The sequence below is a fragment of the Hyaena hyaena genome, unplaced genomic scaffold (assembly GCF_003009895.1).
Source record: "Hyaena hyaena isolate Hyena2069 unplaced genomic scaffold, ASM300989v1 scaffold_967, whole genome shotgun sequence".
NCBI lineage: Eukaryota > Metazoa > Chordata > Mammalia > Carnivora > Hyaenidae > Hyaena > Hyaena hyaena.
This window is the reverse complement of record NW_024081608.1, coordinates 89334-114854: the sequence shown is the minus strand read 5'-3', so window position 1 is coordinate 114854 and position 25521 is coordinate 89334. Positions and strand designations below refer to the sequence as shown.

Below are 25521 nucleotides of genomic sequence, written 5' to 3'. Positions count from 1 at the left end.
CAGAGGCGGACGGTGGGGGATGGCTAGGGGATGAGGGGCATCTCAGTGAGCTGACCCCCCAAACCACAGAAACTCTAAGTACCCCACAGACATTGACGTGCCATGACCTGAGGAAGGTGGGACACATACTGGGAAGGTTCTGGCCAGGCTGGGGCAAACTTCTGGTTCACAGATGCGGTGCCGGGGGCTGGCCTGTTAGCCACAATGCGCTTCCCGGCTGTCACCCTGCAAGCAAAAAGCATGTTTGAACCCCAAAGGAGCAGCTGGCTCTGCTGATTTATAGGGCCTGAATTGGATCTGTGAGAGCAAATTGAATTTTGAATACAATTTCATGTCAATTAACTTTGCTCCCAGCCTTACAGAGGAGCAGTGACTCTTTAGAGCAAAACCGAACGGCAAAGATTGATGGGGCTGACGGGCCTGGCGTCCGGGGAGCAGCCACTTGTCAGCAGCGCCTCCCAGAGCTCGGCAGAGTGACCAGGTGAGGGCCAGGCTCCAGGCCACAGCGCTGGGCCAGGGCGTCCAGGGCGGGCAGCGGTGGGACGGAGGAGGGGGAGGGGTGGAGGTGGTGGTGGTGGTGGAGACAGGCTTCTCTCTGGCAGCGTTCCTGCCTGTGGGGAGGGGGGACCCCTCTGCCCTCATTGCACTGGGAAGGAAGGTTTTCAGGGATGCGATGAAGGGACAGCAGGGACCTGGGCTGGCAGTAGGGCAGAAGCCAAGCCCCAGGGGCCTGGGAGGGAGCCAGCAAGATGCCCAGAACTAGGGCAGAAAGAAGACGGAGGCTATCACGGTCATCAGGAGCCCGGCCCTGAGGGTGCGGACGGCCTGGGGGAGGTGGGGCAGGGGGTGTGTTCCAGGATCCCGTTCTCAGGAATGCTGGTGGCTTCACGTGAACAAGAGGTGGCACTCATGTGCAAGCCCTACTATGTGCCAGGTGCTGCTGTGGTGCGGAAACCTGGGTTTCCCCAAGTGTGGTCCCCAGACCTGCAGACTGCTTGTCCGACGTGCAGATTCTCAAGCCCCCCGTGGGAACGGATGGCTGGGAAAGTCTGAGGCAGGCCCGGAGATTATCCCCACGGACCTCCCAGGCCCACGTGACTGGCAGTTCCAAGCTGGAGAACTCTCTGAATCCTCAGACAACCCACTGCAGGGAGCAGTGTCATCACCGCCCGCCCCGTTTCAGAGCAGGGACACCAGGACAGAGAAGCAGATCATTTACCCAGTCTCATGAGCGGAAGCCAGGGACGGAGCCCGGAGCCCGGGCAGTCTGGTTCTATGCCTGCCCCGCCCAGTGCGGCCTCGGCCTCGTTCTAGGAGGGTGGGGAAGGGGCCACAGGAGAGGGCCCATGGGAAGCACCAGGCTGGGTGTAGGGAAGGTCTCCGTACCCTCCAGAGCAGTCATGGAGCCTGGATGGTGCCCTGGGAACAGGCCATGGATCCCAAGGCCTGTATCCAAATGAAACCCTGAACTGCTATCCTGGGACGCCCTCCGATACCCACATTTTCTGGCCTCCGTCCTCAGGGAGGATTAGGAAAGCAGGAATAGAGAGATGTTCTGGTTCCATTTCTGTCTTCCTGATGAGGTTCTTACAAATCACTAGGGATGCTGCTGGAGGAGTCAGAGTTTTCATAACAAAACCCGGAATGCGAAGAGGGGGAGGCGAGCCCTGCCCCCACCCAGGGAAGGCTGCGGGGGAGGGGAGGGGAGGGGGTGGACCAGAGGCTGGCAGTTCAGGAGCCTGACCCTGTGCCCAGGGCACGTGGAGCCGCCTGCCCAACAGAGACCCTGCGCCCCACACTTCAAGGTCAGACGGACTGGAAGCCCAGGCTCCTGCGCGGAAGGGCAGTAGACCATCCCTCCTGCACTGCCCAGGGCAGTGCTTCCTCATCAAGCAACAGGGCACCTTCCAGAGTGCATCCACTGCGTTTCCTTCACTCTCCCCACACGCCAGCAAATGTCTCCCTGCCTCCGTGCCTTTGCATCCCAGGCCGTGCTCCCCGCAGGGAAACACGGTTCTGCAGTTCTGTGCACGGCCAGCCAGCTCCTTACCGTCTTGCGGGTCTCAGCTCAGATCCTCACTCAGAGGCACTCTGGGACCACCCAGTACCCGTTTCCTATGACACTTCTCTACTCAGTTTTCTTCATGTTATCATTAAATATTATGTTATTTGGCTCCATGGTCATGTTCTCTCCCACTTCTGAAAAGGCCCTCTGTCTCTTTCATTACAGCACCACAGATGGTGCCTGGACTGGACGTAGTGCATTTGGTAAATATGTGTTGAATGAATTAATGATCTTAGGACTGAAGAAAACAGACAGCCTCTCCCCACCTGTGTGTCCCTCCTTACCCCAGCAGGTCTCTTATTGGAGAAAGAGGAAGTTCACCATTCTACTTAGTTTTCAACTCTCCACCTGCCCCTTCCCATCAGTACCTGCTCCTCTGTAACAATCAATCTCTGCAGCCCAAACTGCTATCTCTCTGCAAACCAGGAGGCCCTGGGGCCTCAGTGAGGCAGTCTTTATGGGGTATATTCTGGGGTCCGGAGCTCTGGCCTTGGGAGAGCTGCCTTACTGTAAAGTCTGAGCAGCCTGAGCTGGGAGAGGGAGGGGGATCCTCTGCACCTGGGACCGCAACAGGGAGGTCAGGGCTCCACTTGGGCAGGGCAGTGAAGAATAGGCAGAGCTGAGAGGCTGCAGGACACCCCCAGGGAGAGGGGCGGGGGGCACGCGAATTCGGCTTAGACTGGGGTACGGTGTAGTGGAAGGCTGAGAAACTTGCACCGGGCCTTCACACACTCGCTCACCAGGCCAGGGCTGTCCGTTCCCCTTCTACACACATCCCACGTGGGCAGGACTTCTAGGGCCTGGGAGCCCTCCCCCAGTAAGATGCTCCCCCTCCGCCCCCGTATCAGGAGCGGCCCTGCCGATGCCCTTCCCATGGGGAGCAGGGACCAGGAAGCCCATGCATGCTTCGCACCCCACCAGAGCCCCCGGCCCGGGTGTGACGGTGAGCTTGCCCCCTCGACCCACGTGTCTGGTTTGGCTGGAGAGGCCCCACTTTTCTGGAATGAGACCGAGCCTGGGGAGGCGCAGAGAGCCAGGGACCCTGCGCTTCCCACGTGAAGGGGCGCCAGTCCAGGTGCAGGCAGAGGGGCGGGGCCTGAAGGGATGGGGCGGGGCTCCGCGGAACCCCGCACGCGGGGGCGGAGCCCAAAGGGGAGGGGCCCCGAGAGCAGGAGGCGGGGCGGGGCCTGCCTGGGCGGGGCGGACTGCGCCTGGGGCGGAGCCTTGGCGCAGCACGGCGCGCGGCGCGCTGGAGGGGCGGGGCTGGGGCGCGGTCGGGGCGGGGCCTGGGCGGGGCGGGCGCCGGGCTCCGCTGGAGCGCCCACTTCCTCTGGCGCTGGCTGCCGGGCGGAAGTACGTCAGTTGTTATCTGCTCCAGGCGCTGCCGCCGCTGCCGCTGCCGCCGCCGCCACCGCCGCCTCAGCCTCACGAGCCACGGCGCCTCAGCTCGGGACCCGCCCCGCCCGCGCTCCGCCCGCAGCCGTCGCCGCCCGCCGCGCATGAGGCGCGCCCCCGGGGCCGCGGCCGAGGGCCGCTGAGCGCCGGCCGCCCCGCCGATGCGCGCGGCCGCCCGTGCCGGGGCTCCCAGGCCGCGCCGGGCCCGGGGCTGAGGGACCCCGCGCGGCATGCCCGGCCCGGCCCGCCGCCCGCCGCCTCCCAGGGCCCGAGCCCGCGCGGCCCGCACCGAGCCCGGCGGCGCCGTGTAGCGCAGCGGGAGCGGGAGCGCGGGAGCCCGACGGCGCGGCCGCAAGGTCACCGCGCACCATGGAGGCCAAGGTCCGCCAGAGCCGGCGCTCCCGCGCGCAGCGGGACCGCGGCCGGCGCCGGGAGGCGGCCCGCGACGCCCGCGACCAGAGCGCGTCGTCGGGCGACGAGACCGAGCCGGGGCCCGGCAAGGAGAACGCGGGCCTGCCACGCGCGCCCGCGCCCCGCGCCGCCGCCGTGCGCCCCCCGCGCCGCCGCCGCCGCGAGTCCAGCTCGCAGGAGGAGGAGGTCATCGACGGCTTCGCCATCGCCAGCTTCAGCACGCTGGAGGCCTTGGAGGTGGGTAGGGCGGCGGGCGGGGCGCCCCTGGGGCGGCGGCACACCCCCCGCAGCCCCGCGCGCTCGCAGGTGGCCCCGGGGGGCCCGGCAGCCTGCGGTGGAGGCGGCGGGCGTTCGTGCCTGGAGCTGCTGGGGAGAAGAGTCTCTAAATTACACTGTCCAGACCGAAGGCCGCCTGCTTGCGCACTCGCCTGTGTTGAGCTGTTTCTTGTTCCAAAATTTGACTTCATCCGACTCGGGCCGTGCCGGGGAGGGGAGCGCTGCCGGCGTGGTGCAGGCAGTCGTGGGATGGATACTTTGAGATTCTTCCTGTTCCTTTCGTCCTCCTTGAGGTTTCTGTTCAGACGGAGAGAGGGAGGGTAATATCCAAGCCACCCTCCGCACTGTCTTCACCGGCTGGTTGGTTAATAGGGTGGCAAAAAATATTGCTTGTCTGGCCGAGTTACCTCCGAGTTATTGGCTCAGCAAATACTGCCCTTTTGTGTGGACCCAGGTGAGTGGGAAAGGAAATAAATACCGACGTTCGGAAATCTGGCAGGTGGGGCGCCTGCGTGGGGAGCCCCTGTCTTCTAGAACGATGTAGGCGTGCTGGCCAGGCCCACACCCTGCAGGGGCCCCAAGCAGCTCTTATTTGGGGCTGCTGGCATCTGCTGGGCTTGGGGTCCCAGAGATGACACACTTAACAGCCCCATTCCTTTACCTGGGGTGTGAGGCCAGTGGCCTGGGATCCCCAGTCTGAGGCTGAGCTCCAGGAGAGTGGACGGGCCTACACAGCAGCTCCCTAAGGTCTGCCAGGTCTGTGGCGGGTCTGGTGTCAGGGGCTGGCCACCAGGGAGAGGTGGCCCAGGGACAGGTGTGCTGCTTTCTGTCTGGTCAGGTGGATGCACAGAGGTGGGGCATTTACGCGGACCACGCAGCCCCCCTGGCCCTCTGTGTGCACAGCTTGGGGGCCTGACATGGCTCCCAGATCAAGGGGTCCCCAACTAAGACACTTTTGGGGGGCGGCACTTGCCACGGCTCTGAACTGAGAAGGAGTGGCCAAGTTGTGTCCTGTGGTTTCTGAGAGTGCGTACGCCAGCCACCTTCTAGACGTGTACCTGCCCCGCCAGGTGGGGAACAAAACCCTAACTGGTCCCAAGGCGCTGCGCCCGTCAAATTGGCCTCTCCCACCCGACACCCTCTCTCACCAGAATGTCGGCCCCTGTGAGGTTCTGCTGCCTCAGGGCCTCCGTTCTGCTGTCCCCTCTGCTGAGCTCATCAGGAGCCTTCATGTCTCAGCACGGATGTCACTTAGAGAGCCGCCCCCCCATCGACCTTCGGAAGGGGCATCCCTCCTCCCCTACCCCCACCCTGTCGACCTCACACTGTCCTTCCTGTCAGTGACCACTCTGTCTGAAGCCATCTGGTGATTTACTCGCTCTCCATTCTGGCTCTCTCCCCACCAGAACTTGTAAGCTGGAAGAGAGCAGGCAGCACGTGTGTCCTGTGTCCTGTGTGTCCCCTGTGGGTTCCCGTGCCCCATGCGTGTTGTGGAGTGAATGCTCGAGAGAGGAAACCGCTGTTGAGGAGGGCCGCGCCAGAAGTCTCCCTGCACCCCGGAGAAACAAGTCTGCCAGTGCACGCGGCAGCCTTGGCTGTTCCCACCCCTCTGGCCTCACGAACGCTGGAAGTGCAGCCTTGGGTCTGGGGGTTCAGACCAGTCCTGGTTGGGTCATAGACCGAGTCTGCTTTCTGCCTGGTGTTCACACAGCCGTGTCAGCGGGCCCGTTCTCTGCCCTGCTGAGCCAGGGAGGGGCCCGCCTGCCATGGAAAGTACGGGGCTTCTGCTCGAGTCATAACTTCTAGATGGGTTCTCTCGTTTGGGCTCATTTCTTGCTAAACTGTAATGGTTTTCCCCGGAGTTCAGATAACTCGTAAGGACGTTGAGTTGCTAGCACACAGTGAACACGTACCCGACCAGGCACTGTTCTGAGTCTGTCCCCAAACCCCACTGTACAGTTGGGGACACTGAGGCCTTGTGCCATGAATGTCAAGGCCCCAGCTCTGCCCGGGCTGCCACCCCCAGGACATGAACAACCATTGCCAGGGGTAGACCTGCTCAGGAGGTCTGGAGAGTGCCCTTGTCCGGAGTCCTCCTCGCCTTTGTGCTGAGGATGCGGCCTGCCCTGCCCGCCCCCCCCCCCCCCCCCCCGAGGCCCCAGACAAGTCCCTGGCCCCACCCTTCCAGCCCCTACCGACACACCCACCTTGTTTGCCCCTAAAGGAGGACAGGTCCTTGTCCTGGGTGGCTGAGGGTCACAAGTCACTTCTGTGTGATGCCGTGCACACACGCGTGGGGCAGTGAGGGGCGGTGTTTGCTGAGGAGAGGGCGCCCAGGTCGGGCCTGGCTCACGGTGTCGTCGCCACAGGAGTCCTGGACTGGGTGGCTGGAGCTCGGTGTCTGCGCCCCTGGCGTGCACCCCTGAGCCCTTGTCCTTTGTCAGCTTTCTGATCCTCTGTTTAACAGGGTGGGAGCAGGGGGCAGGGGGCGGTGGAGCAGGGGTCTTGCGGTTTGGTAGCGGGACAGAGGCTGTCTTTGCTCTCACTGACCAGGGACGTTGGGGACGGATGGATGTTACTTGCCTCCTGGTTCCTGTGCCATCTCTGTCTCCAGAGGTGATGGCAAGGCCCTTGGAGGATAGCCGTCCAGGGTAGAACTGAGGTGCTCCGCCCGGGTCCTGCCCCCTAATGAAAAGAGCAACCCTTAGGGCACAGGTCAGGTGGTACCAGCCCCCGGAACCCCCCCGGGAGATTCACTCTGCAGAGCTGCCGTGCGCCTACCTGCGCTTTCCTGGGGGTGCCTGGTGCCCGCCCTTGCCGGCGTGCCCTGTCAGCGCCCACCCGTTGAGAACGCGTGTGCCACTCGCACCTGCTGGAAACCACCCTTCTGGTTTGGTATCTGTGTGATTCTTTGTTAATTTGATTTCAAACAGCAAGACATTTTCCCTTGGTTTAAGGTCGATATCAGTGAAAAGGGATTGTCCTGAGAAAATTCTCGGCTCCAGCCTAGACGTCCCGCAGACACTGTTCTGGCAGCTCCCGGCCTCGCCGGAGCGTGTTGTGCATTCGCACCCACACAGATGTGTGCTTGTGTGCCCTTCTCTCCTGCTAGAGAAGGGGTTATTCGGCGCTCCTGCCCGTGTGTAAGAGGTACGTACCCAGGAATAAAGATGAAAAGGAAAGCACCCAAAGTTCTAGTCACGGTTAACAGGTGACCTCCTTTCTCTAATCGTGCTCCCCCACCAGTGGGTACACCTTGTCTAGATAACGCGACCTGCTGGACACAGGGTTGTGCTTGAGACTCCCGGGCCCAGCCTCGCCGAAGCCACAGCAGCAGGTGAGTGGCTGTGTAGGCGGGCGCTCCTGGCCTGGCTGCCCAGCTCCCAGTGCTGTGCCAGGGTGTTCTGTGCATTTCCGCCAGAAATAACTGGGTTCTCCCAGCCTTAGGATGCTGGGGCCACTGACCTCGAGGCAGGCAGCGGAGGCTGCCTCAGTCCTGATGGGCGGTGGCCATGTGGGAGGTGGGGGTGTCTGTGGTGTGCCAGAACAGCCCCCCAGGTCACGTGCAGGGGGCTCCGTGGTAGTGATCTCTCTGCAAGCTGGGTTCAGTGTCCCCTGGGGCAGGGGGCACACAGTCACGTTAGGTCTGGTTGCTAAGGGCCAGGATTGTGGGGGGCCAGGATGTGGCCCCGTCGTCCCTGTGCAAAAGCCCACGCTGGTGGTCCCTCTGGTGGGGGCTTTGATCTAGGGGCCCATGTGCTGTGCCTGGCCCATCCCTCCGGTGAGGGGACCAGAGGCGAGTTGGTGCTGGGAGGAGGCATCAGCTGGGAGTGACCGTGCCCACCGGCCAGAGCACCTCCTGCAGGCTGCCTCCTCCTCTCCAGATGGGGAAACTGAGGCCCAGAGAGGGGGAGCACTTTGCCTGCAGTCATGGGACAGAGGCACAGCACCAAGCCCGGAACCTGCCTGGCCTGGCATTGGGTTGGTCCCCTGTCCTCCTGAGGGCTACTGCTGTGGGGGAGGGGCTGCTCCCGCCAAGGCGGGGACCCCGCCACTGGATGAAATAGAGACGTTGCGTAGCCTCCTCTGCCCGCATGGACACCTGCTGCCCTGCCCGGACAGCAGCAGTGTGCTGATTGTGGTGTGGGAGCCTGGACTGGGCTCTCCCGTTTTGTGGGTCAGCGTCCTGTTGTGGGCAGGCGTGTCATGGGAGCAGCGGTGATGGTGACAGCTGAGGGCACTGTCCCCACACACCCTCTGTAGATGCGGAGACTGAAGCCCAGGGCGGCAGGGTTCTCATCGGGGGCCTGCCCGGCACAGCGCCAGGCCACAGAAACCTCCTGGGTCTTTGCCCAAGCTCGAGTTGCATCTTCTAGACGTTCTTTGGGAAGAAGCTGAGCTCGAGCGGAGAGGGCAGTCGTCTGCGCGACTTCTAAAGGGGTGGCCTTTCCTGGGCTGCAGGAGCAACAGAAGGTGCCCACACTGCCCTGGGTGCGCTGCCTGCCCTCTGAGCTCCATGGGCATCAATGGCCTGCAGAGTCTCTGACTACGCACGGGCTGGGTGGGGTCCCCTCCTCGCTGCACACCTGTCATGGGCAGTGAGGCCATAGGGTGACACTCATGCAGTATGGCAGAGTGCGGTGGAGGCGGCCATGGTCCCCCTCATGTGTAGTGGGCCTGTGTATCTGGCCCAGTCCCCTGCTCCCCTTTGCCTGGGGATCATGTACACAGTACTTGTGACTTGTGGGCCTCAGTTTCCCTGTCTTTTCTGCCCACTCTGTGGCCCAGCATGGGACCGACAGCAGCAAAGGCGGCGGACACTGAGTGCCTGGCAGCCGCCCAGCACCTGGAGGCGGAGCCTCACCTTCCAACCAGCTGGGTTTGGCCAGGATGGGCAGCACAGGCCGTGGGGGCGCCCCTGCGCAGGCCGCAGCCTGCCTTCCCCCTGCCCTCACTCCGAGTTCCTAGGCAAGGTTACAGGTTCACAGCACGTGCGTGTGTGCGGTGGGTCCACGTCCCAGGTATATTTGTGTGTGTGTGGGCACGTGTCTGAATCCCCGTGCATGTCTGTGTGCTCCAGACCCCATCTGGGGCAGCAGCTCCGTGGCCTGGATAGAGCAGAGGACAGGCCTGCACGTAGGGAAACCCCGTCCTGGGGCTCGAGGGTGGGGCCTCACTTCCTCCATCCGACACCCTGGGCCTGCTGATTTGTCGTCGCCCCGCCCACCCCGGTGGGTGGCAGAGGCTCGGGAGTTCACAGAGCTGGCCCCTGTCCCCACTGCCCCCCGGCCTCCTGGGCCCATCAGCTTCTGTGCTCTAAACTCCCAGTTCAGTAACCTTGCCCCTGCCGTGGCCCTCCACGCCCCACCCCAGCCCCTCACTCCTGACCCCCCACCCAACTCCACCCCGAGAATCTTCAGATACACACATGGGCACACTTCTGGCCCTTGTTATCTCCTCTGTCCTCTGTGTAGAAGATTCTTTACCCAGGCATCAGCGTGACTCATTGTCCAGTCACATAGCCCCTTCCCTGGCAGGGAGTCTTCACCTCCTGTGTCCAGGCCACCCCAGCCCCTCGGCTTACCCTCTGTCCCTGCCCTGCCCTGAGGACTCAGGTGGTGTTGGTTAGCTCACAGGCGTCCCCCCACCCAGAACCTCCTTGTGCGCGTGCTTGTTTCCCGAGAGAAGCTCCCGGACCTGGGGCTGAGGGGGGGAGTCTGGTGGTGTGCTGTTCATTTTGTTACATGGGGAGGCAGTTGTCCTTGACCGTGGTATGGGCCTGTTCCAGTTGAGGGTCTGTGCATTTGCTGACTCTCCCTCTCCCGCCTTAGGCCTTGGTCGTTTCGCTTTCTGATTGGCTGCTGTAGTGCTTGTACCTGGGCAGTTTGCAGAACTCCCTTCTCGGCTCTGACAGGGCCCCGGTGGAGGGTCTCCCACTGGCCACTGTGGCAGCTGTCCCTGCTCACCTCCCCCCCTGCCCTGTGGCCTCTGTCCGCACCTCCACGTCCCTGAGTGGGAGCCCTGTCCTTTCCGGTGGGGCTCCTGCTTCCCCTGGACTGCGTGTGGCCCCATGCGGCCTTTCTCGTGGACACTGTGTCCCGCCTGGGAGGGGTCTGCACTTGTACCGGAAGTGACCAGTGTGCCGTACTCACACTCCTGTGTGATGATTGTGTGCCTTCTCTGGACCCAGTGGCAGCAGGCTGTCCCTGAGTGCCTGGCCACGTGGTCTTGTGCCCGCTGCACCTTTCCCTGTGCTCTAGAACGGCAAAATGGGGTGAGAATCTTCAGTTCCTCCCACACCTGGAAAGAACATTTGGGGTCCCAGCATTCCAGCCTCATTTGCTGGTGGCCAGTTCGAGACCCGAGTCAGGTCTCTGTGGGTTTGGGAGGCAGGTGAGGAGTAAGGGCTCCATGGGACCAGCTTGCTGGAAACCGGGTCAGCAGGGCACCGCCCCCTCCCCCACGCCCCGAGCAGGCTGGCCGGGGACGGGAGCTGCTGAGAAGGGCTGCCTGTGAGCTGGCCCGTGGTGAGGCCTCAGGCCCTGCCCCCTGCATTCTGCTCAGGAGGGGAGTGGCCACTTTCAGGAGGAAGGACGCCGGAGTTTGGAAACGGCTGCCGCCATTGGCTCGGGCACTGGCAGCTTCTCGGGGCAGCCAGAGAGGCAGCAGCTGCATAGTGACTGGGCAGGGTGTCCACGGGAGCCACCATCATCCTGGCCTTGACCACTGTGGTTCACGTGCCCTTCATGGAGATCCCACAGGTGGGGGCCGTGATCAGCCTTTTAGGCTTTGGGGAAACTGAGAGGGAAACTGAGGCACCCGGCTTCTGCTCATTGCCCCAGGTGGAGGAGTAGCTGGTTAGGCCCAGGCCCAACCGAGGTGCCCTGCCATAGTCACACCAGCTTGTGGCGCCTGGAGAAGGTTGATGGGGCAGCCGGGCTGGGGCCCCGAGGGTGCCCGAGGCACTTTCTCCCTTGGGAGCTGGAATCCGAAACCCACATGGAACTGAGTGCTCTGGGGACTCCGGGCAGGTGTGGTATCTGGTTCCCTGTGGAGCCTGCTCTGGTGCCCTGGTTGACGCGAGCAGTTAAAGAAAGAAAACTGACCAGCGCATTACCAGCCTTGTTCAGCTGCCCAGGACCCTGCTGCCCAGCCCAGCACGTGTGTGCTGTGTGCATGGGGGAAGGGCCCCCCTGCAGAAAGGCCAGGCTGGCCTGGTGGGGCACATCCACGTCCCTCCCCACATCCTCCCTGCTGCCCCATGTAGCCTCTAGCCCAGTGGGGCGCCGCGGCGGCCCCAGCTCCTCTGTTTGCCCGGGGCGGCTGTTGGGGGCGGGCCGCTCCCTGGACTCCGCACGGGTGGCAGGAGCTGCACACACACTGACCGAGCTGCCGGTGCCCGTGGGCTCTGGACGAGGGCGGGCGCTCTGGTGAGAGCAGAGTGCTGGCAGGTGGCCGTAGAGGCGGGGCCCATGGGTGGCCCTGTTGGAAGGCTGCCACCTGTACCCCTTGGCCAGGGAGGGGCAGGAGGCCAGAGCCCAGTCCGAGGTGCAGCGATGCTGAAAGTCACAGAGGTCAGAAGGACAGTGACCAGGGCCAAGGTCAGGGCAGACGTACCGTGTCTCCTGTGCACCTGGTGAGGTATCCGCCCGCTTCAGCTCCTGCAGCTCCTCCAGCAGCAGCTGTGCTGATCCTGTTGTACAGACAAGGAAACTGAGGCAAAGGAGAGCCAGGCTGCAGCTGGCACGGGATTGAAACCAGGCATGGGGCACGATCTGTGTGCCTCAGTGTGGCTGGGGTTGGAGGCCGTGGGCACCGTGCTGCCTTGTGTGGCTGGCACCTGCTGCCCCCCCCCCCACACACACACACACAAACACCCTCTAGCCTTGGGGAAGGCTGTTTGTGTGGCCCAGGGCTCCCACTCCTCAGACCCGGAGCCCCCACAGGGACCCTCTGGATCTGCCATGAGCCGTCAGCCCTCTGACCTTACCCATTGCAGCTGTCCCCTGACCCCTTGCCCCAAACCCACTTGCTGGTCCTCAGGTCCCCCCAGGCCTTTAGCCCACCCTCAGCCAGTGCTGTTCCACACACTGTGTGGCCCGCCCTCAGCCCCAGTGGGGATCTGTCAGGAATTCATGTAGCTCTGTCTCCTGAATAAAGCCAGGGGCCCCTGGCTCCTGAGATCATCCCTCTGCCTGTCCCAGATCCCCCATGTCATCATCCATGGAATGAACCCACATTCTCCACGAGGCTCGGCCCTGCCCACCCCCTCATGTGGGGCCCCATGCACTCCTGCCTCAGGGCCTTTGCACATGTTACGCTCGTTCCATCTCCCAGGAGCAAGTTCAGGATGCTCCTCTGCCCTCTCCCGGCTCCTCCACACACTTAGTGAGCCCAGTCCAGATGCCTGGTTTAAATCCAGCTCTCTTCCTCACCATGTGGCCCTTAGGTAGCCCTCTGCCTGCTCTGGGCCTTGGTTTCCTCATCTGGGAAGTGGGGGTGATGAGCTAAAAGTGCTTGCCCTATCGTCCTGAGCCCCTCCCTAGCCCCTCTCCAGAGCCCTTCTCTGAGCTGACCCTGAGGTTTGCGGTCTTTGTCCCCCACCACAGTACAAAACAGAGGCAGGAGACGCTTTAGCAACAGTGGCCCTGGCCTTGGCCTCCCTGCACAGCCATCACCATGTGTGACGGCGGAGGAGGTCCCAGAGACTGAGGCAGGGAGCCCGAGGCCAGCTCCGGCCGTCATGGGCGAGCGCGCAGCGCAGTCCTGTGTGCAGGGCTGGCTGGGAGGAACTTGGGCAGAGACTGGCCTCCAGACCCAGCTGCCAGGACAGCGGTTGCAGACACGAAAACCACAGTCGAATGTGGGTTAGATGGCGGCCTGGGGGGTCGGTGCAGGGTCACGGTGTGGGGTTGCAGCAGGGTGTGCGTGCAGGGACGCGGGAGGATGTGTCTGTGGTGGGCGGGTGGCCCAGAGGGGTGTCTGCCTGCCCCTTACTCCGGGCACGTCTTTGCCTCGGGCTCTGTGCCTACACCCTCCATGCCTGTATCCAGCGCGCCTGTCGCCAGCAACACCCGTCCAACTCGTCCCTGGCCACAGCGGGTGTCGTCTTTGTCCAGCTGACTCTCCTCTGCCCCAACAGCCACCCCGTGCGTGGTGTGTGACAGGGACTGGACAGATGTGTGAAGGCTCGAGTGTCTTCACAGAGCCTGAGTGGGGGGGGGGTCCCCACTAGCGTGCAGGGCACGGAGTGTGACGACCGCTGGCCCGACACCCCAGCGCGCGGCCCATCTGCCCGCCGTGCTGGCCTTGCTGGGCGGAGGACACGCTGAGAGCGCCTGGGAGCAGGAGTGCCGGGAGCTAGCAGGAGACCGACCCAGAGGGACCAGGTGCACAGGGCAGGGTCTGGAAGGTTCTGGAGCAGCCGTGGCGTCTGTGAGGCTGTCAGGCAGGGGACGGCCCTCCAGGGCAGCGTCACACTCAGGTAGCCACAGCACCGGTGGATTGAGGGACCTCTCAGGCAGGATGCCTTACGTGCGGTGGGCCTTGGGAGTGGGAAGATGACAGCGGGGGTGTCCATCTGCGTGGGTGTGCGCTGAGGAGGGGCAGGCCAGGGAGGCGTGCTGTCCCGGCGTCAGAGCCCGAGGGGCACCTGGACACGGCTCCCTTGCCGGGGTGGGTGCAGCTGGGGGCGGGCTGCCTGCCCTCGGCCAGTCTGTGACTCTGGACGGGGGTAGCCGCAGGGGTCAGGTGCCCCAGGCCTCGCTGCCGCTGGACGCGGGGCCCCGGGCTGGGAAGCTGGGCCCTGCAGAGGGACCCTCTCACCCCCTCCTGTCTCCCAGCTCCCTGTGACTCTGCTGAAGGCGGTCTGTAATAGCAGGCGCTGCTGTTAGTGTTCACGGGGCCTCCCGTTTCTCTGGGACTTCCCCCGTTTTAGCACTGTGAGTCCCACATCCAGGGAACCTTCTCGGTCCCAGACAACAGGGACAGTCGGTCAGCTCTGGGCGGGGGGCGGGGATGTGTATGCCAGTTGCTGGTAAACAGGAGACAAGCTGCCTCCTTTCGAGCTGAGGTTGGGGAGGAAGGCGGTCCTTCTTGGGGAGAGACCCTGTACGTGTGGTCTCTGCTCTGGGGCCAGAGGGGGGAAGTCACGGCACAGAAAGTGGGCAGGGCGTGGGTTTTACTTGGGGACAGGTGGAGAAGTTTGAGTCAAAACTTACAGGTGAAGGAGAGTGAGACACATAGATGCCAAAGGAGTGGGAACAGCTGTGCCAAGGCCCTGGGGCAGATATAAGTGCTGAAGGGCCCCCAGGCTGGGGATGACCACCTGTCAGGTGAGCAGTGAGTGCAATTTGGCCTGAGCTTCTGGAACAGCAAAGAGCTGTTGACAGAACTGTGAGCCAGCACGGTCTGCGGGAGGCCCTGAGTCCTGGGGGTTCTGGGAGACAGGCAGCCTCAGGCAGGCACGGGGGGAAAGTGGGAAGGGGGGGCTGGGACGGTGAGGTCTCAGGTGGGCCAGGCCTGCCACTCCACCAAGGGGGTGCCCATGCTTGGCAATGAGGGGTGGGTTCTGTGTGACCCTGGGGGCTCAGGCCCAGGTTTGGAGGGGGAGTCCCCAGGGCAGCTCCAGGAGCAGAGGGGCACCCGCCTGGCTGGAGGGGTGCAGCCATGCCTTTGCTGGGTCTGGGAGCCTGGAAGGCCCCGACCCACATAAGAACAAGCAGCCTCGCCCTTAGTGAGAGAGAACCTGGGTCTGAGTTTGCAGATATGATGATTTTTCTCTGCACAGTCAGTTTACTGAAGTGCAGTTAGAGATCTTACTGGTACTGCATAGTAATAATGTTTAGGGGAGCTAAAAATAGTCCCATAAAATTGCTACAGGAAAATCTAATCACTGATTTCACGCCAGCGTGCACCCCTACCCCCTTGGGGTCCAGGGGGGACCAGAGGCCTCGTGGCTGCTGAGGGTGCTGGAAGCTTCGCTGTGGGACTGTCGCCTCAGGCCTCGAGGTCGTGAACCGCTGTGCTTGGCCATGCCCCGCCATAGGGCGTCTGCGTGGGTGCGGGTGCTGGGGTGTGCATGGCCACGCCTGCCCTTCTGTCCGTGTGGGCTCGCAGATGGGTCTGTGGGCGGAGGGCAGCCCCAGGATACACGACCGGCCCTGACCCTGACTGCGGGAGCTTGTCCCGGCTCTCCCAAACCATCCCTGCGGCCTTGGCCGGGCCTCTTCCCCCACGCGCTCCGTCGGATCCTCCAGCGTGTGGTGCGGGTCCCCGAGCAGCGCACCGCGTGTCCTGCGTGTCAGACACCAGCCCACTGCTTGGCTTGGCCTGTCCCCCTGCGGGTCTCTGCTTGCGGACGTGCCCGGGCCCTTGGTGGGGCCGTCATTGCTGTGGCGCGTTGGCCTCACCCAGAGCGGTCAGCACAGTCTGCGCACAGCTGCTGCTCCAGTCTAGCGATGAGGGGGGCCCTGCGATTGGGGCCAGGGGCCAGCACCACCACCAAAGCAGGCTCAGCGGGGGCAGACGAGGGCAGCGTGGGCCTGAGCTTGGGGGAGACTCCAGAGCTGGCACAGGTCCCCACGGGGCCAGCAGGGCCGGTGAGGGCCAGGGCCAGCCCCAGCCTTGCTGTGCCGGGACAGGGCCAGCCAGACAGGTCCGAGCGGTGCCCCGTGGCAGGATTGATTGAATCCTGTGACTCAGAACCCCCAGGACACACCGTGTAGTGTCTGCTCTCCGTGAAGCTTAGAGGTGCCGGGGGCCACCCTCCGGGCAGTGGCTGGGTGGGGGGCTGCCGCCCTGGGACCCCAGGCCTGCACCAGGCCTCTGGCCTGCCCGAGCCGGAGGAGAGCCTGTGGTGCTGCCGCCTTCTGGGTGCACAGGGCCGAAGCCTGCCGCCTGGCGGCTCGCCCTCTGCCAGGCCGGGCTCCCCACTCTTCCAGGTGCAGGAACTTCTGCCTGGGGCCTCGCCTGCCACCCCTGGCCTGTGGCCTCCAGCCCAAGAAAGTAAGGGTGTCTGGCTGTGGGCAGGATGGAGCTGGCCCAAGTCCAGGCCAGCAGGGAGGCCCAGTCACTGATATTTCAAGGGTTTGGCAGTTCAGTTTTCTTGTTTTTAAAAAACACAAGAAACATAGTGGGTTTACAGAAGGTGCGGTGCGTCGAGTGACTGGCTGCCCGATGCATACTTGCGCTGTGTGTGGGAAAGATATGTGTGCAGAGGTGGCCTGCATTTGTCCTGAGGCCCTTCCAGAACCCACAGAGGGCGGAGGCAGGGCCTGGAAGGAGGCCTTGGTGGAGCCCGCTGCCCAGGTCTGCAGTGGCCGGTTCGCCGCGCTTGCTCCGCAGCGTGTCTGCCCTTCCACCCATCTGTCCTGTTCTGTCCGTTCTGATTACACATGCTCGTTAGAAAGACAGATCCCAGCCCAGCCCAGTGTCCCCAGAGGGGCAGGCTGTTCCCACGGGTTTCTGGTTGGTAATGAAATGTTAACATGTTCCGTGTATCTGCGCCTGCTCTGATCGTGAGCACAGCAGCCCAGCGTGTCTCACCCCAGGGCTCCGATGAGGGACTTCAGAGGCTGGCCCCCAGGCTAGAAACCGTGTCTGTGGTCTTACCTGATCAGAAGGTCCTAGAAGCGGTTCCTGCCCCTTCTGTCTGGACAAGCGGCTGTGAGAGTGGGGCTCACGGAGACTCGGGACGCGCACGGTTGAGTCACGCAGCGGCAGGCTGCCTACTTCTTGCAGGAGGAGGCGTCCCCCAGTGATCTGGGGGGAGAGAGCCCGGTGCTGTCCATGGGGATTTGAAGATGTGTGTGGCCTGTAGCAGGTGTGTGGTGTGTGCACACCGGGCATGGAGAGGCTGGGGTAGGGCCCCAGGGCCTGTCCGGTGCAGCTGTGGCTGAGACCCCCGTCCTGCTCAGAGACCCCACCCCGGCCCGCTGCCCAGGCCATGTGAGTGTGAGCGTGCTCTGTGAACATGTGTACATGTGTGAGTGTTGTGCGTGTGCGGTGGGACGCCTCCAACTCCCGCTTCCTCACCGTGTCCACACACACTTCGGGTTGTGTCCGCACCTGCCCTGGCGTGGCCCATGTCCCCCAGGGGCCCAGGTGTTCAGAGAGGGTGTCTCTGGACAGAGGTTAGTGTGTGACTCTGTGAACCCTCCCCTGTGCGGGTGCATCTCATCCAGCCGACCGAGGGCCTGAGCAGAACAGGAAGCCAGAGCCTCTCCTGCCTGCTGCTTCGAGCCGGGCCCGGGGAGAGAGGCCCCAGCAGCCTTGGGGCTCCCGGGCCTCCCAGCTCCTCACGGAGAGGCTCCCTGCATACACACGCACACTGCTCTGTGTCTCTAGAAAGCTCTGCCTGACACGCCCCTTACAGCATGTTGCTCTGTTTTCCGCTGGGCCACCCTCTGTACTGCGATGGAGGCCGGGGCCAGGCAGGGCCCCCGGGGGGGTGAGGTTGTGAGGCTCAGGCTCCCCGCACTTGGCTGGCAGCATCCAGGGTGGGGGCCTCGCCGTTCTCTAGGGCCTGTGTGGGAGGGAACGGCCTGTTAGCGGCGACAGCTGCCTAGAACAGGAGCCTGATAGCAAGGACTTGGAGCGATGGACCGTCTGGAAGGAGGCACGGCCCTCGTGTGCTGTGGGGGCACCAGGAGCCCATAAGCGTTAGGTGCCTGGCGTGTGCAGAGCGGCTGCAATCTTCACCAAGACTTTCCCGGCCCCGGAGGGACTAGCCCGGGTTTCTTCCCCAGCGAAGCCTGTGGCTGTACACCGACCAGTGCGGCCAGGGAGGCAGGCGAGAGAGAGGGCATGGAGCTCCTCGCCACCTCAGGGCCTTTGCACTGGTTGCTCCTGCTGGGGCTGCCCTCCTGTCCGTTTGGGCCACTCCCTTCTGAGCCAGCCCCTGGTGGCTACAGAGCTGAGCTGGCATAGACTGCCCAGCACCAGCTTTGTGTACGCAGAGGTGGGGGGGGCCCACAGGGTCCAGAATCAGCCTGATACCCACAGGTAGGGCAGGAGCAGGGAGGTCTTGGCGTGAGCAGGGCCGCCACGTCAGGGTGTAGGGGAAGCAGCCCCTGCGGGCTGAGATGAGCAGGGGCTCCGAGGGGTTCAGAGGGGCATGGGGACGTCTGACTAGGACTCCAGGAGAGACTGTAGAAATGCCAGCGGCCTGTGGGTGTCCCTGGGGTCTGATATTCCAGAAGGTGGGATTGGGGAAGGGTCCGTCCCGTGTCTGGGAAGTGAGGGGCCACTCGCTGCCTGGCAGAAGCCCTTGGAGCTTAGGGCAGAAGCTGGCATCACACTTGGGGCATAGCTTCTGCAAGGGCCCGTGAGCGGGGGTCCCAGAACGGGTGCCGGCCTGGGGAGGGGGACGGGTTCAGGAGGGTGCACACTCAGCGTGTCATGTCAACTCAGGATGAGAGGCTTCGAGGGGCTGTCCTCAGTCTGTGACTGTGGCTTTGGACCCCTCAGGAGGAGCCTGGGGGTGTGGAGCGCCCCCCCCCCCCCGCCCCGAGTGAGGAGGAGTGTGAGAGGTTGCTCCCAGCCCAGGCTGTGGAGTCACATGTGGCAGGACAGTCGCGGGAGCTTCCGTGCCTGGACGGACAGTTCGAGTCGTGCAGCGTTGTGGGGCCGCAGGGCCTGGGTTCGAGGACCTCACAGGCACGCACCGTGTGTCCCTGTCTCTGTTGCCAGGCCAGGGGACCACAACAGACCGGGATGTCGGTCCTTGCTGCCACCTGCCCCAGTGGGTTGAGGCCTCTGCGGCTGGGGCCGGGTGCCCGGCTGAGAGCAGAGGCCAGGTCCCCCTAGGTCCTCAGGAGGTGTTTCCTATGGGGACGTGAGGACATCACCTGGGATGTAGGGGAGCGTCTCAGCCACGGCATCGCTTTCATTCAGGCCATCTTCTCCTCCCTCTTGGGTAAATGCTTTCAGAACCTTCCGGGCCCCTTTTTGCCAGTTCCTTCCCTCTTCTTCAGCAGCCCAGTGGGGATGGTGCCTCCCACTCCACCCCATGGACCCAGGCGAGAGGCTGGCCGGTGACCCTCCAGCTGCTCACCACAGGCACTGCCAGGCCTTCTGGGCCCGGGGCTCGCTGGCGGGACTGCAGGTGGGCCGGGTGCGGGGATCCCGCGGGGCACGAGAGAGCCCCCTGCTGGTGGCGTTGGCACAGCACGTGCCCAGTGAATCCCCACCGTGTGTCTGGGCACCAGGAGCGGCTGTGAACAACATGGGCACAAGTCTCTGTTCTAGGGAGGGGCCTGGGGTCCCTGAAGGTCTGCACGCCGGCCGAGGCTGGGGCTAGTTTCTTAAGACAGGCCTCCGTGATGCCCGGGTGCCGGGCTGCGTGCGGCGGGGCAGATAACTCCATGGGTTGCTCAGGACCAGGGGACAGCTGCCATGTGCTGTGGTGACGGCCTGTGGTTCCAGAACCCAGTGCGGCCGTTAGTCTCAGCACCTGCTCTGTTTTGGGCCAAGGATCCCGTGACCGGGTGGGGCCCCGTGGGAAACCTACCCCCTTATCCAGCTTTGTTTCAGCATCACCTCCCAGCCCCCGCCCCCCGCCTGACAGGCCCACGCAAGTTCCCCTGCCCCCCTGCCCTCTCCCTGAGCTGTGGTCCCAGCAGGGGGCCTGGCGCCTCCAGGTAGGTGCTGTCACACACGCGGGGCCCGCCCTCCGAGCACGGCACGGTCTGACGTGGTATCTCTGGTGGGATGACATGTGGGGTCGTGTGTCACTGTCAGTTAACCAGCCGTGTCCTTCTTCCCTTGCAGAAGGACATGGCCCTGAAGCCACACGAACGGAAGGAGAAATGGGAACGTCGCCTCGCCAAGAAGCCCCGCGAGTCAGAAAACTGCCCGTCTACAGAACCGAGCGAGAACGGGCGGCCCCTGGAGATGGGCGGCCCCGAGCAGGACCTGGAGCCTGCGTGCGACCGGGGGAAGAAGGTCCCCCTGCAGCCCACCAAGCAGGTGAGCACTGGGCCCCGCCCCACTCGGAACCAGGCCTCCGTGCCCTCGGGGCCACACCAGCACCTGGACACCACCGTCGGCATCCGGGCCCACCTGGCAACGTGCTCCATCGTTGCTGGGCAGGGGGCACGTGGACTGGGGCCCCAGGCAGCTGCTCGCCGTGAGCCCAGGTCCTCGGCAGACAGAAGACCCGCCCTCGCCGGGTCACAGCCAAGAGAGGCCAAGCTGGGAGTGCAGGGACCGGGGGTGGGGGAGCGTGCACTCGGGGCAGGAGGGCGCACCCGCTGCTAGGCCGGCCCCGTTTCCCCATCGCGTCTGTCAGGCTCCGCCGACCACGGGGTGTCCAGCGTGTCTGCAATGCGCGGGGGCCAGGTTCGGTGCTGGGCGTTCTCCATCTGTTAGACTTCCGTAGAACGCAGCGTACCTGTGAGGTGTGGGGAGGGTCACGTGACTGTGGTCAGGGGTCCAGGTGCGGGGAGCAGCCCCCCTCCCCGCCCAGGGGCCTCCCTCCACGGCGGGAGGGGCCGTCTTCGCTGTCCCCAGAGCCCAGCCGGGACGGGGTGGCGAGCCTGGGACTGGGGGCTGTGTCCCGGGTGCCCGCTCGGCCCTGCGGCTGTTCTGCTCTTCCGGGACTCACCAGTTTGCGCCTTCTTCTCAGAGAGGTGGTGTTCTTGCTGTTCCACCCCCCCTTCAGCTCCCGTGGGGAGTGGGCTGCTGGTGAGGGGGCAGCATGTCTCCGGGGCCCGGGCTGGTTGGGGGGTCTACAGGCACACCTGCCCAGGTGGACACGTGCTCTTTCTTCCATGCAGGTGTGCTCCCCAGAAGGGGGGCCGCTCCCAGCCAACCACTGGGACCAGAACGGCCCGGCCCAGCTCCAGCAGCAGCTCCAGCCCAGCCAGCCCCCGGGGTCACTCCCAGCCCCGTGTCAGCGCTGCCAGCCCCGTCGGGCTCTCCCGGACCCCGGGCAGCCCTGCCGGCCCCGGCGGCCGCTCCTGGCTCAGCGCAGCTGGCCCCAGCGGTCACTTCTGGGCCCAGGTCAGCCCTGCCGGCCCCGGCGGTCACTTCTGGGCCCAGGTCAGCCCGGCCGGCCCCAGCGGCTGCTTCCAGCCCCAGACGAGCACTGCCGGCCCCAGCGGTCACTCCTGGCTCAGCCCTGCCGGCCGCGTTGGGGGCTCCTAGGCCCCAGGCAGCGCTGCCGGCCCCTGAGGTCCCTGCTGGCCCCGTGCCACCTCTGCCGGCCCCTGCGCTCCCTGCTGGCCCCCTGGCACCGCTGCCGGCCCCTGCGCTCCCTGCTGGCCCTCTGGCACCGCTGCCGGCCCCTGCGGTCATGGGTGGCTCCCTGCCTCCGCGGCCAGCCCGGCAGGGCATCCTCAGGACAGCGGTGCCGGCCCCCACAGTCGCTCCTCCTGCTGTGTCCACGCCGCCGGCCCACCTCCTCACTTTCAGGCCAGTGTTGCTGCCCCCGGCGGGTGCTCTTGGGCCCGTGCCAGCCCCGGAGGTCCCTCCTGGGCCAGCCTAGCCGCCCCCAGGGGTCACTGCTGGGCCTCAGTCAGCCCCAGCAGTTAGTTGAAGCCCCAGAGCACCCTGGCCCCCCAAAACCTTCACTGCTGGGCCCTGGACAACCGTGCCAACAAAAGCGGCCACTCCTGGGCCCAGAACAGCCTCACCCGCCCAAGCGGCCACTCCTGGGCCCAGAACAGCCCTGCCGACAAAAGCGGCCCCTCCTGGGCCCAAAGCAGCCGTGCCAGCCCCTGCAGTCGCTTCTGGGCCCCGGCCAGCCCTGCAAACCCCAGCCTTTACTCCCCATCCCCGAGCGCCCGTCGCTCCTGGGCCGGCCTGCTCCGCCCCGTCGGCCCCTCCTGGGGCCGCCGAGCCAGCCGCGGCGCTCATTGCTGGACCTGGTTCGGGCCCATCAGCCCCAGCTCTCACTCCTGGCAGTGGGCCGTCCCTGCAGGCCCCTGAGGTCACGACGGACTCGATCCTCCACCCCTGCGGTGGCCCGCCAGGCCCCATCCGTGAGCCCTGGAGCCTGATGCCCATTTTCTGTACCATCCCGGGTGTGGCTGTGCTGGGCAGATGTGTTGCCAAGACTGGCCAGAGGCCTTCGCCAGACAGGCCGGGCCGTTGGCGGTTGGAAGCTGAGGCTCAGCAGAGGCAGCCCCCTGCAGAGCCGCCACCAGGCTGAGGCCCACCTGCACCAGGAGGCGAGGAGAGGACCCCCGGCGTCTTCCCACCTCCCTGCCACTCCTGTCCCCGTCGTGCCCACTACCCTGTGACGTACACACCCCTAGGAGAGCGAACACGGCTGCCCCGAAGGGCTCAGGCTTCTCGCAAGGGGTCCTCTGTGTCTCTCTGTGCCTCTGAAGTGCCCACGTGTCCTTGTATGTCGGAGTCTTTGTGCATACCCACCCCAGGCGTGTGCTGCCCAGCAAGTGCGTGTGTAAACGTGCGCGTGCAAACATGCGCATGCATGTATGTGGTGTGTGTGCCTATGTGCTGTGGCGTTTGCCAGCTGCAGGCCTTGCACTCCTTGGGCCCCAACCCAGCCTCCAGCGTGCATCCCCTGCCCCCAGGCCAGGAGTGGGCTCTGCCGGGGTCGGGCCACAGCCCTGCTCATCTCCCCTGAGCTCCCCTCATCACATCAGAGGGTGATGATGTGTGTCCACCTCCGGGGTTCTGTGAATGCGGGGAGGGGGCGGATGCAGGGGGCACTCAGGGCTGTCTGTGGCCACTTAGGACCTGCTGGTGACAAGGAAGGGGAGGGCCGCCCTGCCCCCACTACCACTCTGCCTCCAGCCCAGTGGCCAAGCACTGAAGCAGAGGCAGAGGGTCCTGTCCCACCAGCTCCGGACCCGGAGGGCCTGGGGCTGTTCTCAGAGCGCCTCCTCCTGGCCTCCCACCTAGCCTGTGCAGCCTTCAGCTGCCGGCCCCCCAGGGCCTTCCCTGTTGGGACAGACCTCACACTACAGGGCTTTCTCTGCCCTCCACCCACCCCACACCCATGCTCAAGAGTCACCCGTTCCTCACCCCAGACCCCTGGCTCAGGGCAGTCCCACACTGGTGCTCCCGGAGTCCTGGGCGTGAGGCTAGAGCTCAGCTCTGACTTTGGGGTTGAAGGGCCTCTGGGGGAGGGGACTGCAGGCCTCTCTGGGGAACGTGGGGGTGGCCCGGCTGTGCTCCCGCCGGCCTCCTGCGTGCCCAGTCTCACTGGGCCGCGACAGTCACCCCCATGCTGATCCTGTTCGTGGAGGCCTCGGGGTGCCCCCCCATCCACTCCTCTTGCCCTCTGGGGTCCCGACTGGGTGTGGGGTCAGCCCAGTGCCCAGAGCAGGGCCCACAGGCATCTGGTCCTCACCCAGGGTCTCCTTCCCAGAAACGCGGGGCTTATTTTTCTGATTAAAGAAAATAAAAAGTGCCGTGCCATTATTTTTATAACAGTATCCGTGAGTGTGTGTCATACGTGAACTGATTTATTCCCATGAGTGGTTTTCCGCACATCTGGACTTGCCTGCCTTTACTGCATGCCTGCCGAGCACCAGCGCAGCCCGGGGAAGGGTGCCCGGGGAAGGGTGCAGGGCCTGGACACGGCTCGCCATGCTGTGGTGTGTGTTCGGGGGGACTGTGCTCACCTTAATCGCTGTCCAGTCTGCCGTGGCCGGCCACCCCCCCTTGTCCTGTCCCTCGGAGCCCACACTCTGGAAGGAGTCTCTTTCTGGGGCCGCAGAAGGCATCTCAGGCTTGTCACCGATGCCGGTGTTCCCACCACCCCACCCTGAGCCCTGCTGACCCGAGGGCGGCAGTGCCGATATCTTCCCCGTGGGTCCTCTGCTGGCTCGTGTCTGGGCGTGTCCTGTGGGTGGGCCAGGCAGGGGTGAACCCAGTGGCCACCACCTTCTAGGCCTTTCTGCCCTGGGAGTGTTGGCCCTGGCACTTGAGTGCCTGTGTGGGGGAAACGGTGCTGGTCAGCAGGAGAGGGTGGGAGGCCACAGCCCCCCGTAAGCTGGGCCCACTTCCTCCCCATCCGGAGCGACCCCACCGTGGGTGAGCCCCACAGTGCCCTTGAGTCCTCGCCTGATGACTTGCTGAGGAAGAGGCTCTCATTCCACGTGAACCCAGGGGACCCCCGCAAAGCCCTAGATGACCCCCACACGCTGTGGCCACAGCTGGCTTTGGGTTCAAGGTGACGAGGCGCCTGCATCCGGTGGGGGGCTGCACTACGCGGGCTTGTCTTGCCCTGAGGAAACGAGAGTCCTGTGTGGCCAGACCTTGGAGATTCTCAGAGCGGCTGGTAATCTGGGTCTTCCTGTGGATTTGGAGGTTGTGAAACAGCGCTCGTTCCAATGTCATGAACCAGCTTGCTGGCCGAAGGATGCAGCTTCGTGGGCCCTGCGTGGCCGGGGGTGGACAGAGCCTTGGGCCCCAGCAGCTTAGTGTGACCCCAAGGCCAGAGGTGTGGGGTATGGCCTGCCCTGTTTTGGGGAGAGTGGGGGCAGCTCGGCCTGAAGTTTGGGGGGTGGAACGAGTCCTTGGGTGCTGTGGGTCCCAGGGGACCCCTCGGAGGGTGACGGGAGCCTGGGCGCAGGGCTTTGCTGGGGTCCTCCGAGGAGCCCGCCCCTTGCAAGCCTCCATCTCCCCGTTGGCGGATGGGGCCTGGGAGGGGACCGTGCCCAGTCCCTGCTAGGCCCCTGAGGAGCAAGGACAGCGGTGGTGGGTGTGGTTGTTCGCAGGGAGGGGAGAGCCCTGGGCAGGGTGAATGCAGTGGGGGGTGGGATAGCCGTGGGAGGGGAGAGCCCGCCTGGGCACAGGGACCCTGGGCCGGCCTCATCCAGTGCGCACCCAGGTCACCCGGTCCAGGGCTCCTGGGGAGAGCCCGCTGCACCATGGATACCTCTGTGTGTGTGTGTGTGTCCCCGTGTCCCCGACGGAGTGTGGCGGTGCTCCGCGAGCAGGCTCCCAGCTCAGGTGAATGCCAGGGCCTTCCCGTCCTGCCCTGTCACACAGACACCCGGGGAGGAGGAGCCCCTGGGCCAGCCCGCCGCTCGCTGAGCGAGGACCCCGCCAGCACCTCCATCGCCAGGTGCTGCTCCGGGGCCTGAGGAGGCGTCCTGTCCAACACGGACCGGCCCTGCCCCCTGGGGCTCTCTTCTAGCTCCCTTCTACTGGGTTAGAAGGGGCCACCCCTCCCTGGCCCGAGGCTGCGGTGACCACCGCCCACCCAAGCAGCTTGCCAAGCCCAGGGAGCTTGACCAGGGTGGTGTCCGTGTCCCACCGCCCACCTGGCCTGGGGGAAGAAGCCCTCCCCGGGCCTGGGGTTGGGACCCTCACCCTTGCGGGGCCCCGGGACCTTGTTCCAAGGTGTGTCTGGCCCTCAGGTGGAGCCCAGCGGTAGTGCTGTGGGACGGGGT

At 64.7% G+C, this 25521-nt stretch overlaps 1 protein-coding gene across 10 annotated transcripts in view; it reads left to right on the top strand.

Moving 5' to 3' along the window:
- Positions 1-3616: 3616 nt before the first annotated feature.
- FBRSL1 (fibrosin like 1) overlaps positions 3617-25521 on the top strand; it is a 78715-nt gene continuing 56810 nt past the window's right edge. For 9 of the 10 annotated variants that reach the window (XR_005526252.1, XM_039221286.1, XM_039221285.1 and 6 more), the window contains exons 1-2: positions 3617-4108; positions 19919-20116. Coding sequence is in view for 9 of the 10 variants with exons in the window: in XM_039221286.1 (XP_039077217.1) it covers positions 3830-4108; positions 19919-20116 (477 nt within the window). In the remaining variant the exon portion in view is untranslated. Of the gene's footprint in view, positions 4109-19918; positions 20117-20925; positions 23119-25521 lie in introns of those variants that run through there. The other variant, XM_039221289.1, reaches the window with a different exon arrangement.